General features: G+C 46.5%; 1 protein-coding gene across 1 annotated transcript in view; it reads right to left on the reverse strand.

Moving 5' to 3' along the window:
* The window catches only part of ANKZF1 (ankyrin repeat and zinc finger peptidyl tRNA hydrolase 1), a 48,695-nt gene extending 30,650 nt beyond the window's left edge, over nucleotides 1–18,045 (reverse strand). Inside the window, exons 1-6 of the mRNA XM_068126096.2 lie at nucleotides 17,813–18,045; nucleotides 17,048–17,118; nucleotides 15,938–16,034; nucleotides 15,585–15,817; nucleotides 1,937–2,049; nucleotides 1,624–1,777 (exon numbers count right to left, since the gene is read on the reverse strand). Coding sequence (XP_067982197.2) covers nucleotides 1,624–1,777; nucleotides 1,937–2,049; nucleotides 15,585–15,817; nucleotides 15,938–16,034; nucleotides 17,048–17,118; nucleotides 17,813–17,957 — 813 coding nt within the window. The 5' untranslated portion in view covers nucleotides 17,958–18,045. The remainder of the gene's footprint in view (nucleotides 1–1,623; nucleotides 1,778–1,936; nucleotides 2,050–15,584; nucleotides 15,818–15,937; nucleotides 16,035–17,047; nucleotides 17,119–17,812) is intronic.
* Nucleotides 18,046–18,839: the final 794 nt, after the last annotated feature.

Raw genomic sequence — 18,839 nt, forward strand, 5'->3', positions numbered from 1 at the left:
AGTACCCTCGTCCCTCTATACAAGGGGAAAGGTGACCCTCTGGACTGTGGCTCGTATCGAGCGATAAAGTTATTGGAGCATGGAATGAAGGTATTGGAAAGGGTGTTGGAGAGGAGGATAAGGAAGAAAGTGAAGATCGACGAAATGCAGTTTGGATTTATGCCAGGAAGAGGAACGACAGACGCGCTTTTTATTGTGAGGCAGTTGCAGGAGAAGTACATGGAGAAGAGGAAGAAGTTGTTTCTTGGGTTTGTTGATCTGGAGAAAGCATTTGATAGGGTTCCACGTGAAGTAGTGACATGGGCATTGAGGAAGTTAGGAGTGGAGGAATGGTTGATCAGAGTAGTGATGGCAATGTACAAAAGAGCGCGCACAGTTGTAAGGATGAAGGATGAGAACATTGGTGAGTTTGAGGTGAAGGTGGGAGTGCATCAGGGGTCGGTACTAAGTCCACTACTATTTGTAGCTATGATGGAGGTGCTGGCTCGGAACGTAAAGGAGGGTTTACCGTGGCAGTTGTTGTATGCAGATGATCTGGTTTTGATTGCAGAAAGTATGGATGGACTGAAGGAGAAGATGAACAAGTGGAAGGAATGTATGGAGACGAAAGGTCTGAAGGTGAATATCGGAAAAACAAAGGTGATGGCAAGTGGTAAAGCATGTGGTGAGGTGGAAAGAACTGGGAAGTGGCCATGTGCTTTGTGCAGGAAGGGTGTCGGAGTGAACTCAATTCAATGTACAATGTGCGCTGAGTGGGTTCATCAAAAATGTAGTGGTTTGAGAGGGTCATTAACCAGTTTGGCAGCTACATTCAAATGTAAGGTGTGTACAGAGGGAGCTGCAGATGGAGGAAATGTTGAGTTGGATCTTGGAGACGGCGTGAAGCTGGAAGGTGTGAAAACATCTTGTTACCTAGGAGACATGCTGAATGGAGAAGGTGGATCAGACTCGGCAACGGTTGCTGGAGTGCATGGAAGAAGTTTCGGGAACTGAGTGGCTTTGCTGACGAGGAGGCGAGTGTCGTTGAAGCTGAAGGGAAAGGTGTATGCTGCATGTGTGAGAAGTGTTATGATTTATGGGAGCGAGACATGGGTAATGAACGTAGAGCAGCAACGAAGGCTGGAAAGGGTGGAAATGCGAATGGTTCGGTGGATGTGTGGAGTATCGTTGAGAGAGAGGAAGACAAATGATGATTTGCGAAAGATGATGGGAATAGAGCCTGTGATGGATGCTGTGAAGAGAAACAGTTTGAGATGGTTTGGTCATGTGTTGAGGAAGGATGAAAGTGACTGGTTGAGAAGAGTGATGGAAATGAATGTGGAAGGAAGTAGAGGACGGGGAAGACCGAGAAAGACTTGGCTAAAGATGGTCGAAGAAGAAATGCAGGCAAGGGGGTTAACAAGGGGAGATGCAGAAAATAGGGCAAAATGGAGAAGATTGTCATGGGGACCACAGGGCTAACCCCCGCTCTTGCAGGGAAAATGGCCTTTAAAATGCCTGTTGTTGTTGTTGTTTATTTTCGTTTATGAACTCTCGAGTTTATCGTTTTTGCCTGATATGACATGTCTCACCAAAATCCGTGAGAATGCATAGAATCCATAAATGCATACAAAGCAAACTCACCCTCGCCAGGGCAGACTCGTTATATCGGCGCAGCGATGCACCTGCCGATTTCAGGACATTTCCATGTGACTGCATGTCACGCAAACCCTGTGCCGTCCCTCTCTTGGCACGCACTGTGTACCGATGGAATGTCTTTTGAGCGATGACCTTATCCCTGGATGCAATGTCCCCAAACATGGTAAAGGGAAATCAAAGCATGGCTCAGAAACTAGGTCAATCACAATAATAAATTACACGTACAATTACACTCAATAATAATTGCAACCTGCATTTGCAACCACGAGTTAACATCTCCAAGGTTAAAGGTACGTACCCCCGAAAAACAGCACCGGCAAAATGCCCTCCTCCTGCCATCAGCACAACCCACATAGCATCACCACACAGGCAATTCAACTTCTCAGCAAAGTCTTCATCACTGTAGTGCTCCTGTGAAAAAGTGTGTGAATCGGACAAAGTCCCAGTACAAGGCAGACTGATAGTTTTTATTCAGTAAGAATATAATTGCACACGTCAACTAGATATCTGTGAGTACAAAGCGATCAATAAGGGTAAGCCTCTCCTGGCACCCGTGATCCAATGAAAACCATATTAATTTTGAGCCGCCATATGACCTTGACCTTCAACATTTAGGGATAGAGTGTAAATTTTAAAAATGTGTTCCCATGTACATCCTATCCAAAAAAATTAACATCATGAAAATCGGAGGTATACTATTCAAGTTTTAATCAAAAAAGTGTTTCTGAGTTAATTTAAAAAAAAAGTAGGTCAAGGAAACAAAACAAAAGAAATATCAGGTGCACCGCTTCAGTGCAGGTCCACTATTATAATGCAATCCATCTTGCAAGGCCAAGCGGTCTGAGATTCCGCATTGGCAAAATCGAGCAATGACAAAAAAAGCATGTTTTTTTTCAGACCACCATTTCACCTTGGCCTTTATTCCAGATAATTGAATAAATTATCTATGATGGTGAGCACATCTATGATGGTGAGCTTCCCAGGCCCTGATGCAGCAAAGCTACCCCAAACCATAATATTTCCACCACCATGCTTTACAGTTGGTATCAGGTTCTTGTGGTGAAATGCTGTCTTTGGTTTTCGCCAAACATGTCTTCTGGTACTGTGGCCAAATAGCTCTACCTTTGACTCATCTGTCCAGAGCACATTGTTCCAGAAGTGCTGGTCTTTGCCTTGGTGTTCATTGGCAAACTTTAGTCTTGCCCTGATGTTCTTTCTGGACAGCAAAGGTTTCCTCCTGGCACACCTCCCATGCAGATCAAATTTGTGCAGCCTCTTTCTAATGGTAGACTCGTGCACTTTGACATCAACAGTGGCAAGAGCTACCTGTAGGTCCCGTGATGACATTCTGGGGTTCTTAGACTTAGTTCAGCATCTTGCGGTCTGCTCTCGGGCTGAACTTGCTGGGGCGGCCTGGCCTGAACAAGTTGGCAGTTGGTTGGAATCTTCTCCACTTGTAGATGATCTTCCGGACAGTCGAATGATTGATTTCAAATTGTTTGGAGATCTTTTTAAATCCCTTCCCAGACTTGTAGGCATCTATAACCTTCTTTCTGAAGGCCTCAGAGAGCTCTTTTGATCTAGGCATGGTGACGCCACACACTTCAACAACAAAGAGCAAACCAAACTAAATGTCTGAGGTTTAAATAAGACAGGTTCCTCCAAGATCCTCTCTAACGATGTTCTAATCATTTGCACCTGAGCTGGTGCACCTGATTCTAATTTTAGGTATTTGAAGTAGTGATAAATGTCGGGGTGTACTTACTTTTTCCACATGCGAAATTTGCATTTATGTTTATTTAAATTATACAATGGACTACAAAATGTAAATGTTTCATGATATTTGTTATATTATATCACCTTTATCTATCAATATTGTTGAAATGAAGATCAAATAGCTGTATGTTGAAATATGTTGAAAAAGTCAAAACTTTACATGGGGTGTACTTACTTTTTCACATGACTGTACTTCAATTTTAATAATATTGTTACAGACACGACTTTGATGTTAAGGTGGGCCGAGCGGAATGGCCGCCGTGTCCGCACAAGTTACCCGATTATACTCGAACGTTGACTAAATCGCGCTATGCTAAATCAATGATGGAAAAGACACAACGGCTGGATTAAAATGACACGACACCAAGGGTTCAGTTCTCAAGACCTCCGGAGGAGGTTATATTAGGGCGGAAGGTCAGATTACAACTACAAGAGGGACAGCATAGAAAGACAGGCACTTAGACACACTTATCTTATTCCCTGACAGACGACAGATAAACAGGACAAAAACTGACTCACACGGGGATTGATGGCAAGGAAAGGCGGGTTGGTCGATGGCTCAAGGTGCACTCTTGGCTCAGGGACAAATCGACCCGGTCCGGTCCAATAGATGCGGGGAGGTATCGTCGCGCTGGGGGTGGCGTCCTTTGCTCTCCGTAGTTCAGGCGCATCTGACCTCACATCCGGTTAGTCGTCGCGTATATCCGGCGGGGAGTGACACGCCCTCGGCTCGTTAGCTCCGGCCCAGATGGAATCGGTCCGCCCTTGTTATTGGGTGCGGGGGGGTTACCAGGCTCCGCCCTTGACGAGGAGCTGACAGGGAGCCCCTTCGTGGTAACCCCGTCGGAGCGCATGGTCAATGGCGGCTAACCGAGCCGGTGTGAGGACGCACACTCCCCCCGCGCCGCGCCGTTGTTGTAGTTGTTGTTGTAGTTGTTGTTTGGGGAAGAAGATGGGAGGAGGTATGGGAAGATCCTAAACTCACTACTGGTGCCATATAATCACATTCTGGTGCAACGAAGAGTCAGAATTAATGGAAACGAGTCCTTAACTGACATAGACTAAGAATAACTAGCAAGATGTCCTAAAGTTGTCTACGTGAGATGCGGTGGACCTGGGCACGACATTTAATGGGGGAAAAAGGGGAAGGTCGGTTCTACAGAGTGTTATTTACAGGCAATGGGACTAGGGAATGGGGGATTGGGGATAGTTGGGGAGTATTGGGGAAATAGGGGAGTATTTACAAGCGGATATTGAGGCCAAGTCCCATATCCGCAACAATATAATGATTTTAAAGATGGTTAAAAAACCCCAGAAGTTTACTGCTATTGATGCAATCTTATTTATACACCACCCTTATACACTGTAATAAGACGATGTTGTGTTGCAGTTTAGGAGATGGAGGCTGTATTGATCACCATAGAACACAGCATCAATCGGCATCGTATATAGCCATAATCGGAGGCACATATCCTCACCCCGATACTGCACCCTTTCACATGCCACACCCACTAACTAGGGGCTACACTTGAGAAATCCCATTGCGTACATCACCCGATATAACATGTCCAAGTACTGCAAAACTGGAGGTTCTTGGAAGTATTATGAAGGGACTGGTGCTCTACAGTGTTCAAGTATATAATTCAATTAAAATAAAGATTTAAAGAGGTTTAAAGGTATATAAATTAATTAATTCCGGATTTTACCCAGTGTCAATTACATCACCCTATCTAACACATTTCATTCGTTCTTCATGCCTGTTGATTGTGTCCTTTATAGCATCCTTAAAAACAGGAAGTTTGTTGTTTGGAATGATTTTCAATTTTGATCGACTGCCAGACAGGCAGACAGAGTAAAATTATTATCAACTCTCTGCGCATGGTCGATCGGGACGAATTCAAAGCCAAAGTACGGTAAAACGGCATCTTGTCTTCCTATTGTAGAAGATTTTTAAATCAACATTTACATGCAGACACACACCTACACACACACTGATATATTTACTGAGTAAGAGGATGTTGCAGGGTAAAATGTGGTTACGATGGATAATCACCGAGTGTTGTGTGTGGGAGCAATCCTGGTGAGATGGCGGGATGGGGTGAAGGCCAGCTCTCCCCGCGTGGACGTGTGGGGTTGCCTCATGGCCACAATGGCTTTTGTCTTCGGTTGATAAATGCAGGCATCTCGCAGGGGACATCGTTTTATAACTTTTGAATGTTAAATGATATTGTCGATTTTATATGGAGCAGGGGCAAGTTAAATATAAAAAATGAATGTATGTATTTTCAGATTAGTCAAGATTCCCCCTGGGCGCCAATAAGTCTGCATTCCTCCTGCTTGTACGTGGTACAACCTCCAATCTACTTTGACATAATCCAAAATATTTTATCTGCCTTGAAGGATGGCCTCGATGATGATGATGATGTAATCGGCCGTGTTCGGGAGTATAAAAATGAGATCAACTGGAGTGTCCAGTGAGAGAGAATCCCAGCAAATGCCTTGATTGGCAAAATGTAACTAAATGTGAGAGGTCCTCTCTCCTGCTTGCATAAATTAACTTTGAAATCTGTAACATCTTTATGCAAGTACCAATAAACAAATGAACTCTGTTATGCTTGGAACTTGATTGGTGAAAACGATTTTTTTTTTTTCTGATTTTTTTTTTTTTGTATACTACGTCGAGGCTCGTGTCAGAGCTAACACATAGAACATATTGTTGTGGATATGAGGACTGCATATATATATTTTTTATTGTGTGCTGTATGATTATTATTATTGTTGTTGTGCTGTGCCTCCTGCCTCCGGAGCTGGGTAAGATCAAAAGGGCGTCCCATAGTCCACAAGCATACACGTCAGCCAATCATAGGATATTCATGTTCGATAGTTATATCTTATTCTGTGTTTTAAGATAAGGCTGTGTCTCCCATTAATTGAAATACTCCATTGCACCAGTGAAAGAGAATAGATCCCCTTCCATTCCCATCCCCAAAAATCCCCATTTCCTTCACATCCCCCTTTCGTGATTGCCGACCCTCGATTGCCATATTACATCCCCTCTCGTCATTGCTGAGCCTCGATTCCCAATCACCTCCCCTCCAATAACCGCCAGTGACCACGAGGCTCGAGTCAGGGAAGAAAGGCGTGTCTCCACCTCGTCAGAGGAGGGGAGGGGCGCGCCCGCCCGTCGTCGTCCGGGGCGGAGCCCGAGGGTCGCGCGACCAACCAGGGCCGCGGTGAGTGACCCGGTAGGTGTGCCCTCGGAGTCGGCGGCTTGATTTCACCGGGGGTGATAAAAGCGACTGTAAGGGACTGCTTTATGAGAGAGGCCTTGGAGATGAGCATGAGATGAGAAGAGAAGAGAAGAAGAAAGAGAGTTGCAAGGAGTTGGTCACAGTCGGTTGCCAGAGAGAGAAGTCGGTGGTGAGGAGTGAGAGAAGCAAGAAAGAGTTGAGGGTTGAGGGACCAGACGAGTGAGACAAGTCCTGGGAACGCAGCGGACGGAGGCCGCCGCAGCCGCGACACCCGACCGCCAAAGGGGGCCTGAACGGCGGTTCGGAGCAGGGCCGAAACGGAACGGCGGCTGCTGAACGCGCCGGTTGTGCTGCAAGACCCCCCCTTGGACCTTTCCTCTCCCGCCAGCCATCCACCTTCTGCCATCCCTGGCATTCCCCGTGTGAGTCGTCTTTGTTTGTTCTGTCCTGGGTAATAAGTTAAGTCTGTAGATAAGCTAAATTTGCACTGTGTCACATGCGTCTTGTACTTGTAAATAAACTGAATTGCTTTTTTGTTGCTTGTGTGTAAATCGTAGGAATAAATTTAGTAGTCTTTCCAACCTTTCTTGGCCTTCGTTTTCCTCTTTACATTGCGTCGTTTTTGTCTTTTCCCTCATTGAGCAGCTAGGGTGCGATACGGCCAAAGTCTGGGTGAATCGGGTGAGTGTTGTTAGGTCGCGGTTCTAAACCACCGCTCGGTCTATAACATCTAACCGCGATCTATAACAATTGGTAGTCAGGAGATGGGATTCGAACCTGGGACTAAATTTATTTAGCCCAAATTTTGGACACCAATTGTGTTAGTACTATAACAATTGGTGTCTGGGAGTGGAATTCGGGTCCCGAACCAAATTTTTAAAACATCTAGAAAAAAATTTTGGTCAAAATTTGGAGCGGCCGAAATTTGTTTTGTTTTACAAAACCTGAATTTTGAAATCGCGCCATGGCTGTCCAAGGCGACGGGATGCCGGTGGGAGAGATAGAGGGGTTGGAAGTAACCCAGGACTTCGGGGAAGAAAGGGAGGAGGAAAATGGCAATGTGGTTGCGGGAATTTCAGGTGCACAAAATGGCGCTCTAGCGCACGTGATTACAGCGGCGCCACATTTAGCCACGCCCATGGTCGCGGTAGTCGAACCGGAGATGCCAATGGATTTGAACCTTTTTTTTATACAAATGAAGGCCCTTATGGCCCAGAATAGTGAGCAATTGGGGGTAATGGGGAACCGGATGGATGCTCAGAGTGAGCAATTGGGGGTAATGGGGAACCGGATGGATGCTCAGGGTGAGCGATTGGAGGGCCAAATGGGGGTAATGAGGGACGAAGCGAGGGGTACCGGTGAGGGATTAGAAAAGAAATTTGAGGGATTAGACAAGAAATTTGAGGGATTAGACAAGAAATTTGAGGGATTAGACAAGAAATTTGAGGGGTTAGACAATGGGATAGAAGGGGTGAAACATGGGTTAACGGGGGTGGAAAACAGAATGGCTGCCCAGGAGAATCAGTTAGAGGGGGTGAAAAATGGGTTAATGGGGTTAGAAAATAGGATGGAGGACAAATTGCGGGAAATAGGGGAACAATCCGCCCGGGAAATCGAACAGATGGGGAACCAGATGGAGGAAATACGACGAGGGGTGAGTGAGGAGGTCTCGGGGCTACGCGAGGAGGTAAAGCGAGGCGAAAAGCGTATAGAGAAAGAAGTGAGGAATAATACGGCTAAGTTACAAGGGGGAATAGAAGATCTGACGGAGGAGGTGGAGCAGCTGACAGAGGGACAAACTAAATTAGTGGAGCAGGTTCAAAGGAACACTGCAGTACTCGGAGGGTTAAAGGCGACACAAAAAGAAATTAAAAACGAATTAATAGCGACGCAGAGGCAATGTCAGATGGTACGGGAGGAACTGACAATGAGGGTGGAGGAGGTGACAGAGATAATGGAGACAAAGGACCGGCAGGTGAGGATGCACATAGAGACGGTCACGGTAGCCTTAGAGGACGAACTTGAGGGGACGCACCGAGAAATAAAAGAGGTTAAACAAAAACTAGAGGAAGTGGGAGAAGAGGTGAGTGAAATTAAGAAGGGACGGACAGAAACTAAGAGGGAGATAAAGGAGGAAGTCATGGAATATGTACAAGGTCTGTGTTCAAATCATGATGCGGTGCTCACTAACCAAATAAAAAGTTTGCAGGTGGCAAAGGAGGTGCGGGGACGAGGTGCCAAGGTGAGTGGCAATGTATATGATGTGAGGAAAGCTTCAGTCGGCTTGGGGATTGGATTGGATCCGGGTGTTCGTGAAAGGCCGGTGGTGAGGTGTGCGACAGGTCTGGTGTGCGAAAAAAGAGGTGTGCGAGAATGTCCGACCATGGGGTGTGTGAGGAAAAAGTGCACGCCGAGGAGTGAGTGTGCCGTCAGGAGTGAGCCGGTCGTAGCGCGTGTGCGAGGGAGCACAGGGAAGCGCGGTGTGGTGAGTGTTACGGAGGAAGTAACGAAAAAGTGTGCGCGGGAGGATGCGCGAGAAAGGTGTGTAACGGACGGGTGCATGGGGAAAGCGCATGCTGTCAAGAGTAAGGGAGAATGCATGCCTGTGGTGAGTGTTACGGAGGAAGTAACGAAGAAGTGTGCGCGGGAGGATGCGCGAGAAAGGTGTGTAACGGACGGGTGCATGGGGAAAGCACATGCTGTCAAGAGTAAGGGTGAGTGCGCGACCGAGAGTGGAGGTGAGAGTAGTGAGAGTGACAAGGAGAGTGAGCTGGTTGTGACAGGTGGGCGAGGATGTACACCTGGGATGGAAGGATGCACACCTGGAATGGTAGAGCGTGTGTGGGAAGGCACATTTGAGTTGGTAGTGAGGCACGTGGTTGGGTGTGCGGGTGAGAGCACACCTGTGATCGTCACAAAGGAGGTGACCGAGAAAGGGGCGCGAAGCGGTGTATTGGTGAGGTGTGCGAGCAACGAATGTGTGCCAAAGTGTTCGGTGGTCAGGTGTGTGACCAAGTCGGTGAGCGGAATGAGAGTACCGAGGTGTGAAAGAAAAGGTACGAGGAGAATGGGAACGGCTGCATGTATGAGCAAGAAAGAGGTAGCGTATGCATGTAAGCCTGCAGGTGAAGCGTCGACGGTAACCGGGTTAAAGGTTAGGTCGACTTTTAGCCGGATCGGGCCCTCGGTGCGTGCCGGGCTTCGCGTGCCGCGAGAACCAGCGGAGATCCGAGCCACGGCGGGTTCGAAAGGACCGCCGTGCGCGATCCACGCTGGGCCTCGCGTGGAGCGGCCGCGTCCGGGCTCCACAAGGCGGAGCGGGCAGCTCGATAGGAAGGGTCGTCATGGCGACCACTTTCTATTGAGACGTGCCGGCAGGTCGAGATCGGGACATTGGATGACTCCACGCCGAGGTGGTGCATGGGATCTCGGCCCGGGTAAGCCTCCGTCCCTGCCCCGAATGCGGGACGTATCCAGCCGCTGGCACAAAAGAACCCGCGTTCATTGCTCGGCTGTACGAAGCCGGGCTGTAGATGTGAGTTGGCGCACCGAGAGGATGTAATAAGTAGACGGGTGATGGTGATAGTGATAGTGATTTAAAACGAAATTTAGAAAAGTGAATAGAATTGGCAGTAAATGGAAAATTTTTGAATTGTTGGATTTGGACGAGCGAAATTGGTAGTGAGAGACCCCCGATGTGGTGGGATGGCAAATCCACCATCCTTCCCATGTGGGGGCAAAGGAGCACTAGATTATGGGGTGTATGGCAGTGAAAACTAGCCCGGGTGGGTTAGGATATGGTGTGTAGGGATCTAGCGAAGATTGACATTAGGTAACGTTAAGTTTAGTTAGTGACTGATACCTGTAGTGGGGACGCAGGTAGATTAGTATGGATGATAATGACGTGGGAGCGCAATAGTTTAAAGGGACGACTGGGAAGCGCAAGTTTCAGAGGGGAGAAGTTAGCTGAGATGATGCCGTGTGTGTGAGGATTGAACAGGTGAGAATGGAACAGGTGTGATTGCACAGGTGTGCAACTGAACAGGTGAATGGAGCAGTGTATGAGTGAGTGATGGTGATGTGTGTTGCGTTGACCAACTGGTCCAGAAAGAGGAGGAGGGTGCAGGTGGCACCAGGTGAGATTGCACAGGTGTGCAACGACAGGTGAATGAAAGACAGGTGTATGGAATAAATGGTATGGAGTATTGGAATGGATGGTCGTGGAGTGAGTATGGTGGAAATTGTGGAGTGGAGTGGATGGTGCGAAGGTGTGAATGGGGGAAGAGTGGACCCCCATCACGGATACCCGGGGCGGGTAGTGTAAGTGTTAGGTAGAGGGTACAGGTAAATTGTGGTTTGGATATTGGCATCTGTGGTGCGGGTGAAAGAATGGTCTGTGGATGGGTGCATTAGTGTTGTGGAAATGGCTGGGCGTGTAGCCTGTTAGTGTGTGTAGTTGTTTGAGCACTCCACCACTGTGAGGATGTCGGCCAGGTGAGGCCGCAGGTGGGCTCTGGGAGCCGGTAGTAGTTGTTGTGGATGGGGCCCGAGGATCCGGAGGACGGACCCGGGTAGCCCAGTGCCAGAGGGCACCATGGGGTGACAGAGCCAGGAGAGGGGCTGCCCCCAGTTAGATAGGTTAGGGTGAGGAGCTAGGTAAGCTCGGGTGGCAACTACAGTGGTGGAGGTGTGCAGGTGGGTAGACCTGTTGGGAGAGCTACACGTCGCGGCCCAGAAATTGTGCGAGGGCACCGGGAGATGAATCGGGGGAGTGAGACCCCAAATTGAAGAGCACCACAGTTTGGCCAATGGGAATTGGTTTTTGGAACCCATAGTGTAAGAGGGCCAATGGTTTGGCCGGAGAAAGACCCCGGGTAGTGTAAAGTGTGTTAAAGTCATTTAGAGGATAGTTAGGATGAAGGATCTCCTCGCACCATCTGCATCCACTCGCCTGAGGTGACAGGTACTCCACACCATGCCATGTTTTGATTATTTTTTATGATGCAAATGTTTGGATTGTGCGACGCATCATGACGTGGGTGTGACATTGTGCGTAATTCCATCTCTCCCTCCTTATGAGGATTGATGATGAATTGGTGATGGCAAATTTTGAAGTAGAGGGATTGTGGAGACGAATTTGGTATAGGGGAAATATGGGGAAGACGTGACAGTAGTGACGAATTGGTAATGCGTAGATTTTGTACATATGGGGTAAGGGCAAGGGTAGGCTAGGTAACAGGGGGGTGACTTACGGTAGGGACGAGCTTTCTCACTTCGCCCTCCGTACGCATTTCGCCTTGCATTGCCTTTTTGATGTGTACCCTTGAGACCTTACCCCTCGCTCATCTGTCTTGTCCCCCCTTTTTTGTCTCCCACATGAGGACCTGAGCGCCGTTGGGCGCCGAGGGGAGCGTGCGTGGGTCGGCCATTGTGAGCCCGAAATTCCCAGAACCAGCTGTCTGCATCGATGCACCACATTATGGACCACATGTCAGTGGCCGAGCACCACTTATGGACCCCATGGGTTGGGGCATGGCCCCTCTGCTGGAACCGGCCATGAGGGCCCGAAATCTTGCTGGCGGACCTTGGCCACAGGGTACCAATGCCCCACAGGTGAACCATACACATAGTCGGCCTGGTGGGCCATAAATAAATAAAAAGGACACATTGGGTGCAAGTTTTATTGAAAATAGGCCGCCAGTAAGCAAAGCAAAGAAAATGACAACAACTGGAAGAAATAATGATAACCAGCAGAGGGAGCCGAAGAGCAAGAGACACCTGCAGGGTTGGGTTTGTTGGTTTTATTTTATTCATTGAACAATGGGGACTGCACCGATTGGTGCTTGGGTGTGTATTGGTGCGTTTTTGGGTGCTTTAATGGTGCATTGATGCAGAGCAGACTGTCTCCCCCCCAGAAAGAACAATTACAGGTCCTGGGTTAGTTTTGTAAATAAAAATAGCGTCAGTGTAAATAATGCTCCCCACCGTCAGTGTATAGTTTGAAGACCATTCCGCAATTCGGTTAACTGTGGGCGTAAGTCTGTTAGGCAGGGTGCAATGGAGCAGCGGGACACATTTATTTATGTTTAAACTGTCGCACTCAGGGTCAGGTTAAAAATAGAGGGAACTACACCTACGTGTCACGCTAAAGCTAAAAGTTGTAGGCCCGGGACGTGCCTAAGAGGAGGAGAGTGCAGTGTTGTGGATATGAGGACTGCATATATATATTTTTTATTGTGTGCTGTATGATTATTATTATTGTTGTTGTGCTGTGCCTCCTGCCTCCGGAGCTGGGTAAGATCAAAAGGGCGTCCCATAGTCCACAAGCATACACGTCAGCCAATCATAGGATATTCATGTTCGATAGTTATATCTTATTCTGTGTTTTAAGATAAGGCTGTGTCTCCCATTAATTGAAATACTCCATTGCACCAGTGAAAGAGAATAGATCCCCTTCCATTCCCATCCCCAAAAATCCCCATTTCCTTCACATCCCCCCTTTCGTGATTGCCGACCCTCGATTGCCATATTACATCCCCTCTCGTCATTGCTGAGCCTCGATTCCCAATCACCTCCCCTCCAATAACCGCCAGTGACCACGAGGCTCGAGTCAGGGAAGAAAGGCGTGTCTCCACCTCGTCAGAGGAGGGGAGGGGCGCGCCCGCCCGTCGTCGTCCGGGGCGGAGCCCGAGGGTCGCGCGACCAACCAGGGCCGCGGTGAGTGACCCGGTAGGTGTGCCCTCGGAGTCGGCGGCTTGATTTCACCGGGGGTGATAAAAGCGACTGTAAGGGACTGCTTTATGAGAGAGGCCTTGGAGATGAGCATGAGATGAGAAGAGAAGAGAAGAAGAAAGAGAGTTGCAAGGAGTTGGTCACAGTCGGTTGCCAGAGAGAGAAGTCGGTGGTGAGGAGTGAGAGAAGCAAGAAAGAGTTGAGGGTTGAGGGACCAGACGAGTGAGACAAGTCCTGGGAACGCAGCGGACGGAGGCCGCCGCAGCCGCGACACCCGACCGCCAAAGGGGGCCTGAACGGCGGTTCGGAGCAGGGCCGAAACGGAACGGCGGCTGCTGAACGCGCCGGTTGTGCTGCAAGACCCCCCCTTGGACCTTTCCTCTCCCGCCAGCCATCCACCTTCTGCCATCCCTGGCATTCCCCGTGTGAGTCGTCTTTGTTTGTTCTGTCCTGGGTAATAAGTTAAGTCTGTAGATAAGCTAAATTTGCACTGTGTCACATGCGTCTTGTACTTGTAAATAAACTGAATTGCTTTTTTGTTGCTTGTGTGTAAATCGTAGGAATAAATTTAGTAGTCTTTCCAACCTTTCTTGGCCTTCGTTTTCCTCTTTACATTGCGTCGTTTTTGTCTTTTCCCTCATTGAGCAGCTAGGGTGCGATACGGCCAAAGTCTGGGTGAATCGGGTGAGTGTTGTTAGGTCGCGGTTCTAAACCACCGCTCGGTCTATAACATCTAACCGCGATCTATAACAATATAATAAAGGGAGCGGGAGATAAGAGGGAGAGAGAGAAAGAAATGCAACAACAGTAGGGAACAGGGACATCGGGAGAGGGCTGGGGCAGTACAGGGTTCTCGGGATAAACAAGATGGACACTCAACTGTAATATTATTTTAATGTATTGAATGAATGAATGAATGAATGATCGTTTTAAGGCCATTTTCCCCGCTAGAGCGGGGGTTAGCCTTACGGGGCCCATGACAATGATGGTTCCCTGTTTGAGGCAATGTTTTTATGGCCGGATGCCCTTCCTGACGCCACATGTCAAAAAAAAAAAAAAAATTGTATGTATTGTAATTAATGTTAAATTAATGTAACATTAAAAAAAATTTATGTATCTATCTATAATTCCAGTAATCTCTGTATGTGTGTTTGTTTGTTTGTTTGTTTGTTTGTCTGTGACCGCTGTTTCTCGACAACCACGGGTCCGATATACTTTAAACTTGCCAGGTATATTGCTGGGGACCCGAGGATGTGCCTTTTCAAGGTTTCATATTAATCGGACAATTACTTACCGAGCTATGTCCAAAAAACGATTCAACCAATCAGAGAGCAGCGAGCTATCGCGTGTGCCGAACGTGGCGAACACACTCTGCCTCGGACGGCACATTTGAGAGCGTATTCATTTATTTCACGTTGGCAAACTATGTTGCCGTTAAACTATGTTTTAAAACTAATTAAAACTACTATCTATAATTCCACGGGTCCGATAAAAAACACCGTACTCGCAAGCCGTTCGCTTTGGACCAAACCATTTCATGTAAATAGAGGGGGGGGGATTGTCACCACTCGCAAGCCGTTCGCTTTGGACCAAACCATTTCATGTAAATAGAGGGGGGGGATATAATTTTAGATATATATATAGTACGGGCATGCCCTAGTTGTAATAATTTTTAAAAATGTTTCAACTGTAATACTTCGAACCTGACAGAAGAGTAAGGGAAATTCCCCACACTATTCAAGTTCTGTTTTGTGTTCAAAATATAACATTTGATTCAAATAAGTTGTTCCTCGATCATAAACTGATACGATGGACAGACAGATGGATGGACATGAGGGCGATTGCTTAACCCCACTTTTTGCTTCGCATGCACGGGGTAACAAACCCTACAACAGGCACAAGCCTCCCCCCATCCAATAAGGGAAGGATTAATTATGAGGGAAGATTTCAAATAGTTTTGGTAACACATTCTCATTTGAACAGAGGGCTCATGATGCCGGAAACCCACGTTCAAATTCTATATTCCAGATATGCAATGATCCATTGTCCTGTAAGTAATGCAAAATTACATTGATATCAACTTCTGTCATTGCCCTGAATGTGATTTAGGTACAAGCTCTTAGATCATTGTAAAATAATAATAATAATAATAAAAATAAACGTTTTCCCATAATACAAATATCTCACCTTCTTACTATGCAGTGCACAGCGATACACAGCTAACAACTTCCCCTCGGAATTCTGCAAAATTATTTTAGGGTTTCCCCGCTCTCTGCAGGCCACGTCTTCCTTTTCATCCCCCACTTTGCTACCAAGGCAATGACTTGTGGCAGTGGGATTCGTGTGGCGTGCACGGTCGTCTCCCTCGTCACTCGACTCCCCCGACTCCGAACCAGAGCCCGAAATACTAGAAATGTCACCTGTAAAATAGGACACTGCAGCTTGAACTGAGCAACAGGACATCAGCTTATAGTTTTACATTGTTCTTCTCACTTCAAGAATTCCATAGATTATGCCATGGGTAATCAGCCACTGCTCACCTGTAATGGCTTCAAAACGCTCTGCTGACACAGGTGAACCTCCCATGAGGCGCTGCTTCAGGTTGAAGCGATGCCAATCCGTCTTATAGTGCTCCACCTGTGCAAACGGTCACAAGGATTATAATCTGTGCAGTCCAGCATGATGATCTGAACGTTCGCAGATTCAACCAAGCACGGCTTTGAGCAACAGAGCTACTACAATGTGCACGATCACGACATCTATCATTGTGGGGGATCATTGTGAATATAATTCAAGAGCAAGAAATTTGCGTTTATTTTTGGATACTTGGTCGAGGCTCATGGAAGAGCTAGAAATTTTATAGTAACCAAAGAAAAACCACAGGAAAGGTATATGTATATGAAAACCCACAAAAAAACAGAAAAACCATAAACCAGAAAACAAACCAGACCAGAAAAACCACAGGAAAGGTAGGAGGTATTGGTAGCACAATTTGCAATTCACCGATAAACACGACACACGTTCACAAGGTTGAAAGGTAGTTGTGGCAGGAAAAGGTTTGAGCAATCCCATGCATTCAAACTTGGGACCTTAACTGCAAGGATGAGAGATGCACTTTTGTTTAAATCATCAGCCGTGTCAAAGGGGTCACACAAAGCAAAGTGTACATTTTACCTTCCTCCTCATTGGTGTTCTCGAGTTAGAAAAGCTGTGTACTCGAACCTCGGACCATCAATTCACCATTATGGTACATATATTACTTAAGCTAACCATTACATCATTGCATTACCAAAATGTATTCGGCTCTGCTGCGCCTTAGTCTGGAATGGGATGCAAGGTTCAACTTTATCCTCCTTAACCATGTTGGGGATGTAGAGTTTTTGAGTTATTGTGCGGACACAGACAGGTAAACAGGCACTTTGAGACGTTTCCTTGGAGAAATCTCAACAGAACGACCCCATAAGCATATCCTATTACTTAATAATAATAATAATAATAATTCATTTATTTTGTATAGCGCTTTTCAAGAATTCCATGACTGATGTCTAATTCGCACAAACAAAGCAATCTTTCAGGAAACAGGGGATAAGCATGCATAGGCATCGATGGGGAGGTGCTCGTGTAAACATTTACAAAACCGTTGCACACACCTGTTCTTGTCGACCGTCCAGCTGGCAGAGACACGTGGAACATGCCGGCCTTTCCGTGCTCTCTGGTTGCTCTGCAAGACCAAGAAAAGCGGGACAAATTACTCAAAGGGAAACAGATCAAATCCTTCAAAACGCCCAATGGAGGTGATTGAACAAACACAGATGGACACATACACATATATATACACACACACATACACATATATATACACACACATACACATATATATACACACACATACACATATATATACTCACATACACACACACGCACATACATACACACACACACGCACATACATGCACATACATACATATACACACACGCACATACATATACACACACACGCACATACATATACACACACACGCACATACATATACACACACGCACATACATATACACACACACGCACATACATATACACACACACGCACATACATATACACACGCACGCACATACATATGCACACGCACGCACATACATATACACACACACGCACATACATATACACACACACGCACATACATATACACACGCACATACATATACACACACACGCACATATATATACACACACACGCACATACATATACACACACACACACACATACATATACACACACACGCACATACATATACACACACACGCACATACATACATACATACATATATATATATATATATACAAACACACACGTGTATACATACATACATACACACACACGTACACACACACGTACACACACACACGTTAACAACCTGAATGGGCGCTTTGGGAAGTGCGTTCTGGTTCTGTATAAGCAGCCTTATTCACAACCAAACCGGACAGTGGTCCGTCGGTAGAATTCGGGTAAAAGCGAACTTTGCCCTCGCACAAGGAGAAAATAGAACAGCGAGTCGTCATTATTGAAGACTTTGTTCAAATGTGAAGCTTCCATTGAGCCCTCACCACATGCGAACGTCACATCCTCCGTTCGAGCGGAAGTTCAGCTGATGAACCAAACGTCACTTCCGCTATTCAACGTTTCTTTTCTTTTTTACTGAAATATAAATTTTTGTATGATCGCGAGCTTTCAAAGTACATATTTAGCTGGTTATAGGTTATATTTATCTAAACGCTATTTTACCGTTAAAGTAATGATTTATTTGGAGTGATGTCACGACCGAAAAGCGAATCTTGGGAGGTGTTCAGTTCATAAGCAGCTATCTAGCGCTTGCCAAGCCATCCGTTCCTTATCAACAGTTTCGAATGGAGTGCTTGCTTGAGTGCTTAAGCTACCTGGCGAGCGCTTTCCAATAAACTTGGTAACCGAACACCCCGAGTACTTTAATGGTAGGAGGAACTGGGCATGCCTCCCGTCGCTTTGCTGATTGGTTTAATCATAAAACTGCATGTTGTACGGTACTTCACAAACACATTCCATGTCTATCTGTGGATCTCAATAATGATGTAAAGATAAAGTGACACGCAAGAAAAATGGATCTTTTATAACAAGTTGTTGTCGTGATGACTAGGGTTGTTGTCGTGATGACTAGGGTTGTTGTTGGTTGTGTGTGTTTTACGTATATTTTACATACGAGCAGTGTGCCCACCCTAAGGGCGACCTTTTTTTTCAATAATTATTGCAACACGTTCTCCTGACGCACACATTTATGTGGGCGGTGTATAGGAAAATGACAGCTCCTTCAATCGCTCCCGAAACCAAAACAAGACCGATTGTCTAAAGGTTATTATATTACCTTTTAGTAAAATATGCAACTGTAACGGTTACTAAACGCGTCCCCC

Source organism: Myxine glutinosa, chromosome 1 (genome assembly GCF_964187855.1).
Source record: "Myxine glutinosa chromosome 1, kmMyxGlut1.1, whole genome shotgun sequence".
NCBI lineage: Eukaryota > Metazoa > Chordata > Myxini > Myxiniformes > Myxinidae > Myxine > Myxine glutinosa.